General features: G+C 42.3%; 1 protein-coding gene across 3 annotated transcripts in view; it reads right to left on the bottom strand.

Moving 5' to 3' along the window:
- Positions 1–17,819, bottom strand: part of pxk (PX domain containing serine/threonine kinase) — a 60,431-nt gene that overhangs the window by 25,396 nt on the left and 17,216 nt on the right. For all 3 annotated transcript variants that reach the window (XR_013497470.1, XM_078209548.1, XM_078209549.1), the window contains exons 6-13: positions 17,609–17,682; positions 15,117–15,191; positions 12,772–12,876; positions 11,535–11,636; positions 11,236–11,397; positions 9,972–10,089; positions 8,470–8,548; positions 135–183 (exon numbers count right to left, since the gene is read on the bottom strand). Coding sequence is in view for 2 of the 3 variants with exons in the window: in XM_078209548.1 (XP_078065674.1) it covers positions 135–183; positions 8,470–8,548; positions 9,972–10,089; positions 11,236–11,397; positions 11,535–11,636; positions 12,772–12,876; positions 15,117–15,191; positions 17,609–17,682 (764 nt within the window). In the remaining variant the exon portion in view is untranslated. The remainder of the gene's footprint in view (positions 1–134; positions 184–8,469; positions 8,549–9,971; positions 10,090–11,235; positions 11,398–11,534; positions 11,637–12,771; positions 12,877–15,116; positions 15,192–17,608; positions 17,683–17,819) is intronic.

A 17,819-nucleotide genomic window follows, 5' to 3' on the forward strand; every position in this document is an offset into this window, starting at 1 on the left:
TGCACTCAGCAAATGCTGTCACATTATAGCATTTAACAACATTGACAAAACAGTTTCTTTTGACCTTGTATTGATTTTTTTCCTACACTCTCGAACAGTAAACTTCTCTTCAGTAAAGTGCATAATAGCCTTACCTTAAATTGGGGCTTCTCAGTATTAAGCAGCAAAACGTCAACAAATAACCTAAAAGATTGGGAATAACATCAGTTATTAAACAACTAACAAATAGGTAATAAGCATCATTATGAGGATTTGCATCAGTTCTGCATTAAGTGACTGCTGCTATTCCTTGGCTCAAAAGACCAAACAAACCCAGTGTGTGCAAGTATTTAAAGAAAAATATTGCAATGGTTTCCTTTAAAATGTAAATGAGTAAGCATAATGTTACTTATTTCCAATTCATGTCTAACCCTAAACACCTAGTACTCCTTTATGATTTTCCTAATAGGAGGGGCAGTTACACACACTGGTTGGCTGCAGAGTTTACTGTAAACATACAAGGCTCTGATGCTTATGGGCACGGAGAGCATTCAATATGATGCAGCAACATTGCCAGCTGCTGTGCCTTTGCTTCAACTGTCCAACACCCAAAGATTGATGCCCTGCAGGCGATGCTGATGGGGAGAGCCTTATCCATGGCAAGGACATGCATACTCTAGTTGGGGAGCATCCCTTCCAATTGCACACTGAGAAAATTAAAGTGGGCAGTGGTAAGTCAGGAAATCCTTGTTCAAAACTCTCCCTGAATATGCTGAAGTTATATAAAAAGATAATTTGGAGATTGGTGCTGAAACCTCCAAAGCAACAGTTTTAGCATTCATGGCAGATGCTCCCATGTGTCATATGTTAGACTTCAGCCAACAATCTTTCTTCCATGGTTTCAACAATGGCAGTAGACACACTGGCAAAACCTTAAATCTGTAGTGTGTTTTTGCAAACAGAAATCCTCCTCAGATGGCACTTGGTATGTTATGGACAGGATAGAGGCACACAGCACTTCTTTATCTGCTCACAAACTGCATGCAGACAGACATGCAGAAGCCTGCCCACTCACCCACACATACAAAAAGGGGGACAGAAAATAGGAAATCTTATACAACAGTAGAAAAGCCTCATAAATTATTAATTCATGTGATTTCCACAGTCCAAAAAGTCAAAGTCCAGAGAGGGTTTCCTTCATGGCGGAGTTTAGTCCAGATGAGTTTCTGATTGGAGGCACCAACATGAAAATCCTTGATATGAATGCAATGCAACACGACAGGAGTTCTGTGTTCAGACCACTTGGCAGGCGATGGCCAGCAACTTTTAAAATCAAACAAGGTTTTGAGGCGTTGAGACAGAAGGCCCAATTTTACCATCGTGTTGCACCCGTTTTCGGGCGTGAAAACTTGGTAAAGTCTGGCGTGAGGCGAATAGCGCAATCCGCGCCTGCCTCCATGCTGGTTCCCCCTTTGTCAAGGCCGGAAAGTGGCCATGATCGGGACCGCGTCCAAAACGGGCGCTACGGCCATTTAAATGCATTTGCATGCGTTTAAATTGATTTAATGGGCTGCACGCCTAACTTGACCGGTACTTCACCCTTTACCCTTCGCCCATACAGAATCGGCGCAAAACAGACATGCTCAATAGAAGTCTGATTCGGGCGCTCCAGTTAGTGAGGAGGTAGGTGCCAGCATCCAATGGCTTTCTGCTTGAGAGGGCGGGGGGGGGGGGGGGGGGGGGGGGAGCGTGTGGATAAGGGGCCAACAATCGGTCTGAGTGCCGGGAGGGTAGGGGGATAAAGGGGTCAGTAATGTTGTGGGGGTAGGGCAATGTCTGTGGGGGCCCAGGAGGGATGTGGCAGAGGAGCAGCATTCTATCTTTTCTTTCTGCGCATGCGCAGTTGGAGGCTCCGATCGGAGCTGCAGGGTTTCGGGCACGTTAAGCCCCACCCACAAGCTTCTGCAGTGTGATTTGGAATCGCTGATTTTTTTAGGCAGAGTGCGTATGTGGGTGCCTGAGAACAGGTCTAAAAGTCGAATCTGAAACACTCCCAGTTTCAAGTCCGCCCAGCACATGGAATCAAAATGGTGAAATAGGGCTCGATGTCCAGTTGCTTGATTAGCTGGGAGTCCTGCTCTGTTTGATTAGTTGTAATTCAGCAGACTGAGGGTTTTCCAGTTCTTAAAGGAATATAGAGATTTCAAAATGGTCACTCGTGTCACGTGACCTTCTTTCTCCACAATGATTTTAAAGGGGCGTTTATCTAGTCTGGCTTTGGTTTCAGGAATGAAAAGAGTTGAGGATCTTGTCAGGATGCCATTGTCTACTTAGATCCTGTGACTACGCTAGAGGGGTAAGCTTATCAAGATGCAAATGACATCCAATGTCCCCGCAATTGTTCCCTTTTGAAATAGACCTGGAAGTCCCAAGTGCAAGATGGGTCTGTGAAGACCTCTGCAGAAACAATGGGGATGAGTCTCCCATCCCAATGCGCATGTTTTTGGCCCATCGGGATGCATTTCTGATCATATACGTCTCCCAGAGCCGGAGAACAGGCGCAGTCGGGACCGCGCTGGAAACCAGTGGGGAAAGAGGTAAGTAATTTAAATCTTTTTAAAATGTATTTTAAAATGTGATTATCGGGCCCGCATGGAATTTTCCAAACCCGATAGCATTTCCCACCCCGCCAGGAGTATTCCACTCCGGTGGGGTTTAGAGTAGCTCCCCACTTGCAGGGAATTAGCGGGAGACCCTGCTGGAGTGAAGGGGGGGGCAATCAGGGGCCCCCGGGGGTGGGCAGCGGGGGGTGGTTCCCCCTGGGCATGGGCACCCTGGCAGTGCCAGCTTCCGCCCCCAGCACTGCCCAAGGGGCACCTTGGCACTGCCCACCAGGCATCAGGCAGTGCCAAAGGGGCAGGGCCTGGGGGTCTTGTTGCCACTCTGCATGGGGATTGGTCATGGCTGGTGGGAGGCCAGTGATCGGGGCGGGTGGGTCAACAGGGTTGGGGGTCTGCCGGGGGTGGGGGGAAAATCACCACTCTGGGGGGACGGGTCGGGGCTGTCCCGGGACTGTTTGGGGAGGCCATGATCGGGCTGTGTTGGGGAGACTGACAGATTGGGGGCACTGTGCACGCGCAGAGGCCCGGAACTATCAGACTCAGGCGTGAATAGGCCCTGCCCCACCCCCCGAGCGTTTAATGATGTTCACGATTGTGACTTCTGCATTGCGCAGAGTGTGGAGATTCAGGTCTGAAGTTAAACTGAAAAAGAAGTCGGGATTTAGACCAGTTTTCTCGCCAATTTAGTACTTTTGGGAGAATCGCCCGCGATGTGTGAGTGCGCCCTGGCTTTGTGATTATAATGTCTTTACAACTGAGTGCAAGATTCCATGATGATGAGAGGAGAATTCTTTTGTTCCTGTAACTCCTGTTGGTAGCTTCAGAACAAAGGACAAATCATGTTGTCATGTGACTTGTTGCAGCCATCCTGTTGGGTTCAGCAGAAAGTCCATTTTAACAATAGTAAAAAGTCTTATGTACACAGCATGGATTTCTTTCATGTCTTATTGACGTAACTTAAAAGAGAAGCCTCAGGAGGCTATCTTACCATCTCGGTTCACTGCCGATGGTGGGGGGGGCGGGTGATTTGCCATAGAGGCCAACTATAGTTGGGGACAGACAGTAATAACAGATCTGCACATGCGCAATGGCACTCTTTGCTGCAAGCTGTTGGCTTTTGGTGAGCTTAGCACAACCCCCTTCCCCCTAATGATGGGAAACAGATTCTGCTTCATTTTTTCTTCGAAGTGAGGCAAGATTTGATTTTTAACTTGCCCAAAAAAAATGATTCGCTCATGTTTTCACGCTCGTTCGGCAGTTAGAATTCTTTTGGTAAGATCGCACCCTCAGAGTCTGAATTCATAGGTCCTGTAGGAAGGTTTTAATGTTGAACCTCTGCCTGGCATATATTACTTGCTCTTCTGTCCTTATGCATATTATCAGCCTGTACTTCTTCATCTAATTCACTATCTCTGTTATCCTTATCTAGCTATCACTGTGTTGTTCCTGCACTGTGGTAGTCCAGGAGGCAATGGCAATGGCTTTCCCCTTTTCTTTATTTGTGCAGGGAAGTATCAGTATTTAAAATTATGGTAGCATACAGGAGTCATTGCACAGTGTTTGTAGTCATATAACAGGTTAGTCTGTCACTGTGCTACATTACCTTACATAAATAAAGTGTAAAGGTCCTAGCCATCAACTCTTCAGCAGCCTCCAATTTCATCATTCCTTACATATTCTTGTTTACAATAAACTCCTTGAATGGATTAAGGGGTTGATATTCTGTTGGGCAGACCCATGTGAAGGTATATTTCCTTCTACCGGATGTTTTTCCTACATGTCTGATAAGATGACATTCAAGAGAGGGTTCAAAGAACATAAATAATTCACAATTTCAGAGAGCTGCATTATTTTGTGTGGCGTTTCTTCATTTGGCTGGGGAAGCAGTTACAGTTCAATGTCAAGGTTAACAATCCATTCAAGACTTTAACTGACGAAAGTATGAATGGTTGCTTTGCCACCAGCAATCAATCTCTCAGGGCAGAGTTCAGTATGTGGGTAATGGTTTGACTTGAACCACGGTCACTATTGGAGTGTTTGTATGGCCAATATAATGCTGAATAAAGTATCTAACTAGAAAATGCCTTGCTACATTCAGAGTGTTTCACACGTACATACAAATTGCTGGCTTCTTTCTGAAATTGCACTCTTTCAAGGAATTCTAGCAGCGTCCCAGTATGTTGATATCAGCATTGCAATGGTTAATGCCAATATAGTCTACTGCATGACATAGCAATAAGAGGCAAGAGGTTGGTCTGGCTCATTTTTACTCATGCTCATTTGTGACCAATGCTGAGCATAGCTAGCAATCCCTTAGGCAAGCCTTGGTTGATCTCTTCAAAGCTGTCATTTTCCTTCTCACACCCGTTCATATTCTGCAATTTCTGGAAACTCACTTCATCATGAAAAATGTTTCCCCATTCTCAGAAAACTAATCAATTCTGGGACAGGGATGGTACCCTCTCAGCTATATATGGTTTTGTTCTCTCTCTTCCTCTCTGAACCAGTGCCGAGCCAGCTGCTCTGCCACTGCTTTTTACGCTCAGTATCCATTCTGAAAATACTGGCTCCAATCACTCGCTGCTTTTGTATGTGTTTTCAACTATGTCAAAGCTCAGCAAGGCTCTTGAAATGATGATAAAGCACAGGCTGCACACGGCACTGAAGTGCACTGACTATCAAGTACTGCTAAAATAGGAAGATCACGAGTTCAGACACATGCTCAGCATCACACAGAAGCCAGAATTATTGCAGTTAAGTATCTTGGTAGCGCACAAATAGTAATTCACATACTAATTTTTGTTTGAAATCAGCTCCACTAACCCCATATTAAAATCAAAAGAAACAGAGTAAAATATAAAGAAGCCACATAATTAGTGCAACTTTATAATTAAATAGAAGAGATAATTCCAAATTTGTTTCTTTTCTAATTACATTGTTTTATTGCTTTTCTTTAAACTGTATGTCAAATAATATAAAACGTCAACGGCTTAAGAGTTTAAGAACCGTGAGGTTATGCTGCAACTGTACAGGACCTTGGTGAGACCACATTTGGAATATTGTGTGCAGTTCTGGTCACCTCACTATAAGAAGGATGTGGAAGCGCTGGAAAGAGTGCAGAGGAGATTTACCAGGATGCTGCCTGGTTTGGAGGGTAGGTCTTATGAGGAAAGGTTGAGGGAGCTAGGGCTGTTCTCTCTGGAGCGGAGGAGGCTGAGGGGAGACTTAATAGAGGTTTATAAAATGATAAAGGGGATAGATAGAGTGAACGTTCAAAGACTATTTCCTCGGGTGGATGGAGCTATTACAAGGGGGCATAACTATAGGGTTCATGGTGGGAGATATAGGAAGGACATCAGAGGTAGGTTCTTTACGCAGAGAGTGGTTGGGGTGTGGAATGGACTGCCTGCAGTGATAGTGGAGTCAGACACTTTAGGAACATTTAAGCGGTTATTGGATAGGCACATGGAGCACACCAGGATGATTGGGAGTGGGATAGCTTGATCTTGGTTTCAGATAAAGCTCGGCACAACATTGTGGGCCGAAGGGCCTGTTCTGTACTGTTCTATGTTCTATGTCAATTAAAATGAATTGCATCTTAAAGTTCAATACACCAGGTTTTCTGTAAAATACAATGCTGCTCAGAAGCTTCCTGAGTTTTGGAAAGTGCATGCACTATTACATTAATAGTAGCAACAATGTCCCCCCATTAAACTATACAACAGCACAACAACCCAAAGACCATGTACAAGTTACTTGCTACACAAAAAAAAAATTAAAGGGACCAGCACACAAAGATATTCCCTGTGTACTCCTAAGAAAGAGAGGGAACACTGGAAGGAAACAGCACCCCTCAGACCTTATGGTGACCAAATCCCGTCTTCACATTGAGCATACCCTCCATCATGTTGTGTGGCACTATCACCGTGTTAAATGAGATAGTCCCAAGACATTGCTGCAGCAGTTCCTCATGGTAGTGTCCTAGACCCAACCATCTTCAACTGCTCATCAATGAAGTTCCCTCCATCATACGGTCAGAAGTGGGAATATTCGCAGATAGCTGCACAAAGTTTCAGCACCATTCGCAACTCCTCAGTTACCGAAGCAGTCCAAGTCCAAATGCAGCAAGACCTGGACAATATCCAGGCTTGGGCTGACAAGTGACATTTGCGCTAGGCAATGAACATCTCCAACACGAGGGAATCTAACCATCACCCCTTCACATTCAGTGGCATTAACACTGCTGAATTTCCCCACTAACAACATCCTGGGGGTTATCATTGACCAGAAAATGAACTGGACTAGCCATATAAATACAGTGATTACATGAGCAGATCAGAGGCTGGGAATTCTGCAGAGACTAACTCATATCCTGACTCTCCAAAGCATGCTCACCATCAACAAGGCACAAGTCTGCAGTGTGATGGAATACCCCTCACTTGGCTGGATGAGTGCAGCTCCAGCCACACTCAAGAAGCTCAATACCATTAAGGCAAAGCAGCCTGCTTGATTGGCATCCCATCCACAAACATTTCACACCTCCACCCCCATCAAATCCCATCAAAGTACAGTAGCAGCAGTGTATACCATCTACAAGATGCTCTGCAGCAACTCACCAAAGCTCCTTCAACACACCTTCCAAACCTGTGACCTCTTATCACCTAGGAGGACAAAGGCAGCTTATGCATGGGAACACCACCAGCTGCAAGTTCCCCTCCAAGCCAGACACTATTTTGACATGGGACTATATTGCTGTTCCTTTGCAGTCCTTGGGTCAAAATCCTGGAACTACCTTCCCAACAACACTGTGGGTGTTCCTTCATTACATGGACTGCAGAAATTCAAGAAGGCAGCTCACCACCACCTTTTCAAAGGCAATTCGAGATGGGCAACAAACACCCACCTTGCCAACAACATCCACATCCCATGGATGAATTTAAAAACACTTGCAATTAATCCCAAGTAAAGTTTGGCCCAGGGCCAACTTTCAGAATACTTAAACTCTCAGCAGTAGAGGGTAGGTGCATGTCCATAATTTCTCATATTGTGAGCTCCTCATTTTGATCATGCGCTACCACTTCACTACAGTCCTCTGAATTCAGCTGGGCAGCAATACTGACTTTCAACTCGACAGCTGGAAGGCTATGAATTGAGGTCAATGGACATATTGGTTAGTTTGTCAAAGACAGTGGTGACCAGATCATATTGATGCAATAGATTGTGCATTTCGGTGTTAGTTTGAGTGTGCGCATTTCGTTTTAAAAGCAGCACAGCATTTACATCTGTTAGCAATTTGTGCTGAGATTATCAAACTGGTCGACACGTGGTTTATACTCGCTTCTTTTGTAAATATACAGACAATTCATAGAAATCATAGAAACCCTACAGTACAGAAAGAGGCCGTTCGGCCCATCGAGTCTGCACCGACCACAATCCCACCCAGGCCCTACCCCCACATCTTACCCACTAATCCCTCTAACCTACGCATCCCAGGACACTAAGTGGCAATTTTTTAGCATGGCCAATCAACCCAACCCGCACATCTTTGGACTGTGGGAGGAAACCGGAGCACCCGGAGGAAACCCACGCAGACACGAGGAAAATGTGCAAACTCCATACAGACAGTGACCCAAGCCAGGAATCGAACCCAGGTCCCTGGAGCTGTGAAGCAGCAGTGCTAACCACTGTGCTACCGTGCCGCCCCAGTAATTCTTAAGCAAATTTGCATAAATCTTATAACATTAGCCAACGAAACAAATCCTGGTCCAAATAACTCTCATTTTAGCATGCAAGTATATAAAAATAATTACTGCCTTACTATGCAAATTTCCTGAAGCAAGAAGACTAAATCAAGTGGTTTTTCACTTACGGTGTTTCCAGCAGCTGGGCAATTGTTGGCATGCTTGTTTTCCAGGCATCTGCAGAAAGGATAGACTGCAACACAGATACTGTAAAAAAAAAAGAAAATTCAGGTTCCATTCCTAAGAATCATCCTGCTTCTTGCGCACCTTTTATTTAATCAAAGCAATCAACAAAACCTATATTTAAAAAACAAGCAACTGAAAAACTGTATTTCACACAAATCGATAGACATTGATAACGGAAATAATCAGCGAAACAGATAGTTCAGTAACTTGTATCTAAATAGTACAGAAATGTAGAAATGACAGTACAGAAAAAAGCCAATTAACCCATCACATCTGTGCTAGTGCTCATTCTTCAAATGATGTTTTCTCATCTTGCCTTCAAAAAGATTAGAGAGACTTGCTAGAAAGACTTGAATATCCAGCTCAAGGGGCATAAGCAGCTATTGGATAATAAAAGTCTATGCTGGCATGCATTAGAAGATCCATTAATTAGAATGACACAACCGAGCACAACTTGGTATCAGCAGCAGACCCAAATTTATAACACCCTTACATAAACTGAACTAAATCAAGATATCGCGGCAGAAAACAAATGCGAACTGTTCCAAAACTATACCTCATTTAGTTTTATACTCAGACAATAACAAGTGAATAACATTTAGAATAAGAAGTTGTTCCAATTGCCACATCCACTCAAACAAACACTGTGGGCAGGAATCTGGCATCCTATGTAAATACAAAATGTACTCAGTTCTGTAACAGCAAAATTTGATTTTGACCTAGCAATTATAAAGGAATAGCAAAAATGCTCAAGTCATGAAGGTCTATACTTGGAGGGAATTTCCCAAGATCTGTTGCCCTGGTCTGCCTAGGCAATGGAGGCTACAGGATTGGAAAAGTTGCCAAAGAAGCATTGACAAGTTACCAAAATGCACCCTGTAGATAGTACACATAGCAATCATGGTACACTAATGGTTAAAGGCGTGGAATTTACAACTGAATAGTTTACAACTGGATAGATGACCAGAGTGAGGGTTGCCTGGTGGCAATAGTCTTATAAAATATAAACAGCACAAATCTTGAACTACTCATGTTACAACCTCATCAGTTTGTAAATTTTGCAAATTAAGAATTAAATTAAATTAATTAATCCCACTGTTATCAACATAAAACAATACTTCAAATTATTTTATTAATTAAAGCAAAAATGATCAGCATCCTGTTAAGGTGGTCAAAAGACCCCTCATACGAGAATAATGGAAGCAAGACAAATGGATGCAGAACCTTGAGCAGTGTCATCCTTCTTCACGTGCATATGTCTGGGAATATTGATACGGTCTAAGTATCACAAAAGCTCAGGGTTTAATTGAACTTGGAAAGAATCAAAATTCAAGATTGTAAGGGAAAAATACGCACAGGCACATCAACTAAACCATGTAAACCAGGGCTGTAAAGTATGCTAGTAACAACAGTCAATAAAGGTGAGATATTTTAAAATTCTAACCTATATCTGGTGAGGGAGCAGGTAGAAAGCTGTCCACTGGCACAGAATCTGGCGGCCTCCCATACGTAATTTCATACAGTAAATGGCCAAAGGAATATACATCAATAGCTTCTGTAGTCTATAAAGTACACATATATAGAACAAAATTATAGCACTATGATCATCCAACATTGCAATATGAAAATTAAACATTTTTTACTTTGAAAGATTTTTGTCAAGGACAAAACAACAAAGATACATTATACAGTCGGCTGACCCCTTCTATTCCCCCTTTTTCCTTATTTCTAGGGTAGCAAGTTCACCTCTCTACCCTGCCCAAAACTGCACCCATCACTGCTCCTCTGGACTGACATCTTCACCAGAAAACAAGAGCTTCTAATGCAGGGAACTAAAACCTGAACACAAATCCCTCAGCTCTATGGGAAGCCAGCTTCAGACCACCTGCACACAGGAATTTTTAAAGATAAATTTGAGAAATATTTCCTCAAGTATCAGCGTGAAAGATAAAGTGATTACTTTGCCTTTTCAAACATCAGCTGTGAAACTAACTCAATCATTCACAATTTTTATTCAATATGACAAATTACAGGGACAAAATTCCACCTTGATGGAAATGCAAAATGAATGGTAGCAAATCAGCCACCTATTACACATCCACCCATTGATGGAATGATGGGGTGTGTAACAGGCAGCTGACTTGCTTACACCTCCTTACGCAGTTCCTGAAGTTGAATTTCACCTCATATCCTACAGAGGCCATAATTGTGAAACTATCAGTCTCAAAATAGTTCACTGATATTGCAGTTGTGAGCTTGGGTAGGACAGTTGTGCGTGTGAAAATAAAGAATCCAGTCTTTACAGCAATAATAGTATTTTTAGGTGTAACCTATTATTGTGAGCAACATTGAACTTTAAATTTATTCCAATTTATAATCCACAACATAATAATTTTTTTGTAGACAGACCAAAGGGTAAAAAAAACTAATCTCAGCCTTAACTGGCATTCAATTCAGCCAGCCTGAGTGAACCGCACCAGTTCTAATTACAGACTGCTAGTTAAGGTACTTCCTTTCCTAAGAGAGATAAAGCTAAGGCTATAAAAGTGCCTTATTTAGATAATCTAAGTAGCATTAAGTGGATTATCGCAGCACTTCAACTGTAAGCAAAAGCGATGCAATACAATACAAACCAATAGTAGGGAAGAATGACATGAAACAAAAGCAATAAAAGGTTACAGCTTTGAAAGAATGGAAACATTATTTACATTGATTTTCCTGGACTGCGTATAGTACGGTCTATAATAGCTGGGCAATCCTAGCAATGAATTCTCTAAATCCAGTAATTTACATGCATCTCCATCAAGCATCACATTTGAAGGGTGAAGATGGCCGTATGGGATTTTTTTCTCGTGAAGAAACTTCAATGCCTGGAATTAAAATCAAACTGATCATTATAGTGTGCACTTACCAAAACAGAATAAAATATCTGCACAAAAGTCAAGGAACACTAAATAGAGTTAATAACCAACAATTTTGAGAGAGAACAAGAGCAAAAGCGATTTACCTCAAGTATTTGTCTTCCAAAAGTTTTAATCTGTTGAAGGTCAAGTCCTTGAATTTTCTTCGGGCTGCAGTATTTCTTCATAAAAGGATCTTTTGGTTTAGCCTTTATGCAAAATAAATTACTACTTTTAGCAAAATTACTATTTCTTGGTGGTTAATTATCACATTTTGAAATGTTCTATAAGTGATCCAAAGAACGGACACATTATTGGTATGTATTTGACAGTAGTCTTAGCAAGATAGCAACTTAAGAACTGATCCGCCACAAGGGCCAGTTAATACTGGATATTCTTTGTAACCAATTAGAAATGGAATTAGATTGCAGCTACTTCAAAACGTTTGATCTGGCAGGATTGAAGATGCAAAAAAAAAGCTTTATTCTATATTCATAATGATCTAAAATCCAGATTAAATATTTTTGCGCAATACATTTCCAAATAAATTATTACAAGATTACTTGAGAACATTCAGATACCTATAAACCAGTCAGTAACATTTGAAAAACAGTAAGCTTTCACTAATCTGACTGAATCACCAATTCTCAGTTTCACCAGAAAATAATGAATGCGTGATAAATACTGCTCACAATACAATCCAAATCAACTGCAACATGGAAATGTGTTCAGTGAGGTCCTCAACTTTGACTAGCTAATTATCTACATAATTCTTCTACACATTAAATTATTTTCAGTATGCCATTTCTTGTTTCTGAAGGTGTCCTTATCAAACTTCCTGCAGTTGAGGCTACCTCGTTGAATGTTTTAATGCAAAGATAGATAGATTTTTGAACAGTAAAGGAATTAGGGGTTATGGTGAGCAAGCAGGTAAGTGAAGCCAGGTCCACGAAAAGATCAGCCATGATGTTATTGAATGGCGGAGCAGGCTCAAGGGGCTAAATGGCCTACTCCTGCTCCTAGTTCTTATAACTTGAAGGTGGCTCCCCAGAAATTAATGGATTAGTATAGCTTCATTTTCAACTACACGTAGTGGATTAATATGAGAATTTCTGGTTGACACATTAGCTCTGCTATTGATTGTCTTCACAGCTGAGCAGAGCTTCAAATGAAAGCATGGTCATAGTTTTCTGAAGAAATAAAATAGCTGAAAGCAATTTCTATGCCACTGCGCTGCAATATTTGATACCTAATCAAATCCTGTTTGAAAGCTCTGCCAGGAAAGATCTTAGAAACTGTAAAATAGCTTAGTTTAATTTAATATTTGTATTTGATGGGCCATACCTTGCAGATATAATCTCTTAGTGTTCCTTTTTCATTATACATTCGGATCACAAGTCCTGAAGATTCACTAGCTGTGGCAAAGGTGACAGGATAGATATACGGGTGCTAGGGATTAAAATAAAACAGTTTTTCCTCAGACAAGAATTCAACTCTCACTTAAAGTTTATCAACAGCTTTGCAGTACTAAAAATAGCCACAATTGATTGCTGCCCTCAGTGGTTTAAGGATCAAAGTAGTGATTAACCATACAGAATGGATGTTTCCAATCTGATCTTCCCTTATCTTACAATCTACCTTAGCAACTAAAGTGCCAGAAAAAGGATCAGGGGCGGGAGAGAATTATTACAGCAAGAGGCACAAAATTGTTCTCTCGTGGAAGCGTTAGGATTAGTGGAATCCACCAGAGTTTTCATCACTTATCTAGCAACCCTGGGAAGCACAAACTGATGGATGCCTGATGAGAATCATAGAAATAGAATCATAGAAACCCTACAGTGCAGAAGGAGGCCATTCGGCCTATCGAGTCTGCACCGACCACAATCCCACCCAGGCCCTACCCCCACACATATTTTTACCCGCTAATCCCTCTAACCTACGTATCTCAGGACTCTAAGGGACAATTTTTAACCTGGCCAATCAACCTAACCCGCACATCTTTGGACTGTGGGAGGAAACCGGAGCACCCGGAGGAAACCCACGCAGACACGAGGAGAATGTGCAAACTCCACACAGACAGTGACCCGAGCCGGGAATCGAACCCGGGACCCTGGAGCTGTGAAGCAGCAGTGCTAGCCACTGTGCTACCGTGCCGCCCCTTCACTCTGAATTCCTCGAGATTGAATATTCTACAAATGGATATTCAACCTAGATTCATCCCTGACCAGGAGAAAATAACTTAGGAGAATTTAGAAATATTTAAATTAGAACTTCACTTTTTGGGTTTAAGGAAGTTAAACTTTTTGGTCTCACAAATAGTTTATGCAAAGAGTTTCAAAAATGACAATCTGAAATGAGACACTAATCAAATTCAGTACCACGTGTATACAAAACAAACAGAGAGTCTAAAAAGGTGTGGGCCGGAATCTTACCGGCCCGCCCGTCACGAGAAGCGGAGGGGGAGAGGGGTGGAACATGCAACAATCCGTTGGCCTCGGGCGGGATTTTACAGTTTTGGGACGAGCGAGGCCGTAAAAGCCAATCCGTGGTGTGAGAATAAAGGTGGTGACCATTCACATCCAGGTTCTTCAGCATAGATGAAACAGCATTCCCTTAAGGTGTGAGGAAACATGGCTCAGAACGGCATTATTTTAATTTGGTAATAACATGGGCAGCCGAGATCAGGAGAGATAGAAGCCAACAGCTTTTAAAATGTAAAAATATAAAACCTAATAGCTTTAAGAATGCAACTTTCATCTTCAGAGAAGCAACTTTTCATCTAAATTACCAATTTGGCATTGAAGGGCCACTGGGAACAGCATTAATTTTGTAAATGTGTATCTTTATCTATATCTCACTTGCCGAAAGGAACTGCATAATTTTAAACATTGCAACTTGTGGTGTTAATTGATCAAATTATTCAGCGAAAAACATTAATAAAACAATGAAAAACTTTTCATAGAATTGCTACAGTGCAGAAAGAGGCCATTCAGCTCATCGAGCCTGCACTGACAACAATCCCACCCAGGCCATATTCCGATTGTTTATCTTATAAACATGATGTGGAGATGCCGGCGTTGGACTGGGGTAAACACAGTAAGAAGTCTTATAACACCAGGTTAAAGTCCAACAGATTTATTTGGTAGCAAAGCATGAGTGGCTTTTGCTACCAAATAAACCTGTTGGACTTTAACCTGGTGTTGTAAGACTTCTTACTATCTTATAAACCACAGGGGATTCTCTTCCGCAGAATAAATCTTCCTTAGCCGGAAGAATTTTGGTCTTCCTGCCATCTTTCTTTCACTTCTCCATCAATTTCTCTGAAGCAACAGGTGGATTTTGTTTGAATTAGCAAAATCTTCTAGTGACAATTTGTCCTCAAGCCTCTCATGGTTTTTCTTTATTTGCCCATCTATCCAGTTTGGTAACAATGAAGTATCCCACTTAAAATTCAGAAAAGAGTCCTCCATTTCGCACTGCAGTCAAGATGTGCTGAAATTTAACCACTGAAGGCAGTAAACAAATTACCTCTTAACTGAGGACACGCATGTATGACAGTTGAATTGTAATGTTTACTGGTCAAGTACAACAGTAGTCATACTTTCATAAATTAACTGCAAATGTCCAGAATATCTCAAGAACTTTGCAGACTCTGTTTTGCACTGAATTCATTCTGAACGATTACTTACAGACCAAGAAGGTAAAAGCTTCATTGCTGATTGAAGATCTTTATCAGACAGAAACCTATCAGGGCCAAGGTCAGCCTGTAAAACAGATCACAAAACAAATAAAGGTGAAGACCATTGAATCTACCCTAGTTCACATATCCAGAAAGACCCAAAGGGACCCTCGTGATTAGCCATAGTGTCCAACTGGTTTTCAAATGTTTCCATTATTCCTCCAATCATAACCAATAAGTTCAAACTTGAATAAAGTATATTAAAGTCAGAATTTTCACATAAAAATCATTTTATTGAACAGATGAATAAGTATGTCAATATGTTCATATGTATTAACATGGAAAACCATATGTCTGAGTGCACTTCAATTGTTAACATTTCCATTATAAATTCTCATGTACATATTTTCATTAGAAACTGACTATGCCAACATGTCATGCTGCATTTAAACTGTCGAAAATTAATTCCAATTGTTGTTTAAGAATTTTTAAAGACCATGCAGAATTGTCAATAAAACAGTGTCATGTCTGAGCAATTTTTAAATCATAAAATAAATCTTTACCATTGCACATCAATTCTTGATGAGACAACAGTTAAGCTCAGCAGTGCAATTTTCACACTCAGCCCTTTTTATTGTGTGTTCTAATCAGGTGAACTTGCATACAAACACACGAGCAAGGAGCAGGAGTAGACCATTCAGCCTTCAAACCTGCTCCACCATTCAATAAGATCATGACTGATCTGATAGTAAGCTCAAATCTGTAATCTATTTACTCTCGATAACCTATCACCCCCTTGCTTACTAAGAATCTATCTGGTTCTGACTTAAAAATATTCTCCTTCCATAACCGTTTCCAGAAGAGTTCCAAAGACTCTCGGCTCTCTGTGTGAAAACATTCCACCTGATCTCAGTTTCAAATGGGCGACGCCTTATTTTTAAACAATGTTCTACATTCTAGATTCTCTCACAAGAGGAAACATTCTATCCACAACCACCCGGTCAAGATCCCTGGGGGTTGTATGGGTACGATTCTCCCAAGTGTCGAATTCATGTAAAAACTGGAGTAAATCACTGTTTTTTTTTCAGTAGGAGTCTTAAAAAAGAATCTCCCACACTCGTGGCACTGCAGAATTTCTCAATGTAAATCCCGTTGAAAAGCTGAGGGCGGGGCCTATTCCTGCAGGAGAGGCCGGCAGCATAGCGCTGAGGGGGCCACTGCACATGCGCCGATACGTCAGCGCCGAGATTGGCACACGCGCAGTGGCCCCTGTCTGCCGGCCTCCTGAATGTTGGCCAGCCCCGGGATCACCGCTTTGCCAGCCCTCCAGCCCCATCCACGGCCCAATCGCTGGCCCCCCCAAGCCAGTCTCGCACCCCCCCATCTCGATTACGCCCCCACTACCACCCCTCCCCACACCCCACCCAGCAGTCTGAACTTCCCCCTCCCCAGCAAGCTGAAACCACATGCCGATGGCCAGCCCCAATCGCTGGCCTCCCTCCCTCTGTTACTCAACCCAATTACAGAATGGCAGTGAGACCCCTCCCACTCCCACCTATCATCCTCACAAAGGCCATGCCCCCCCCCCCCAAATCAGGCCCTACCCCATTAGGCTCCACCCTCTGGACAGTGCCAAGATGCCGCCTAAACATGCCTGGTGGACAGTGCCACGATGCCCCCAGGCATTGGCATTTGCCCCTTGGGCAGTGCCAGGGCCCAGGCTGGCACTGCCAAGGTACCAATGGCCAGAGTCACCCCCTCCGGCATCTGACACTCTGGGGGGGCCCCGATTGCTGCCCCCCCCCCCAGCGGGATCGGGCCGCCAGCTCCCGCAAGCGGGGAGCGACTGTAAACCCCACTGGAGTGAACCACTCCTGGCGGGGTGGGATGGGGAAAGAGGCTAGTGGGCCCAGAGACTTCAGTCCCGGTGTTTTAACTTCCTGTACAACTGAAGCACAATCTCTATATTTTTGTATTCAATTCCCCTCTCAATTGCATTCCTATTGACCCATCCTTTAACTAAACTTGCCAATTCACTTTAGTCAATTCGGCTTTCATACCCTCATAATTGCCTGATTTAAGTTGAGAAACATAGTCTGAGACCTACGCCTCTCTCCCTCAAACTGAATGTAAAATTCAATCATATTATGGTCACTGCTACGTAGGAGTGCCTTCACTATGAGATAATTAATCACTTCCATCTCGTTGCACAATACCAGGTATAGTGTAGCATGAAGAGGCGTTTTGAATTGTTGGCTAATTATTCAATGAAACACTTTGAAAAGTGAAAAACACAGGGAATATCAATCCACAACTTGCAACACTCTAGGATATTTCAAACAGAGGAGCTTTGCTAATGAACCCTATATGAACATTCAGTTCAAACTCCAGTTCCTTTGCATGCTGTGCTCAAGACGCCATTACACCAAATAGGCTACAATGGAGTGAAATTAATAAAATTACCTTGAGTTCAGTGTCTCAGTCATTTGAAATCAGACTTACCCAACTTAGTACTTGCCGTTCTTTGGGCTGATCCTTACTTTTTATTAAAAAATGCCGTTTTCTTAATCTCCAACCTTGGGAAAGAAAACAATGAATGCTTTAGATTTTCGTCTATTTGCTCTGATCATTACCTGTAATAAATCATCTATAAATATTTCATTAATGTTCATGAAAACATTGGCGTTATCATCTTGTCCACAGTACAATATAT

The sequence above is a fragment of the Mustelus asterias genome, chromosome 3 (assembly GCF_964213995.1).
Source record: "Mustelus asterias chromosome 3, sMusAst1.hap1.1, whole genome shotgun sequence".
Lineage (NCBI taxonomy): Eukaryota > Metazoa > Chordata > Chondrichthyes > Carcharhiniformes > Triakidae > Mustelus > Mustelus asterias.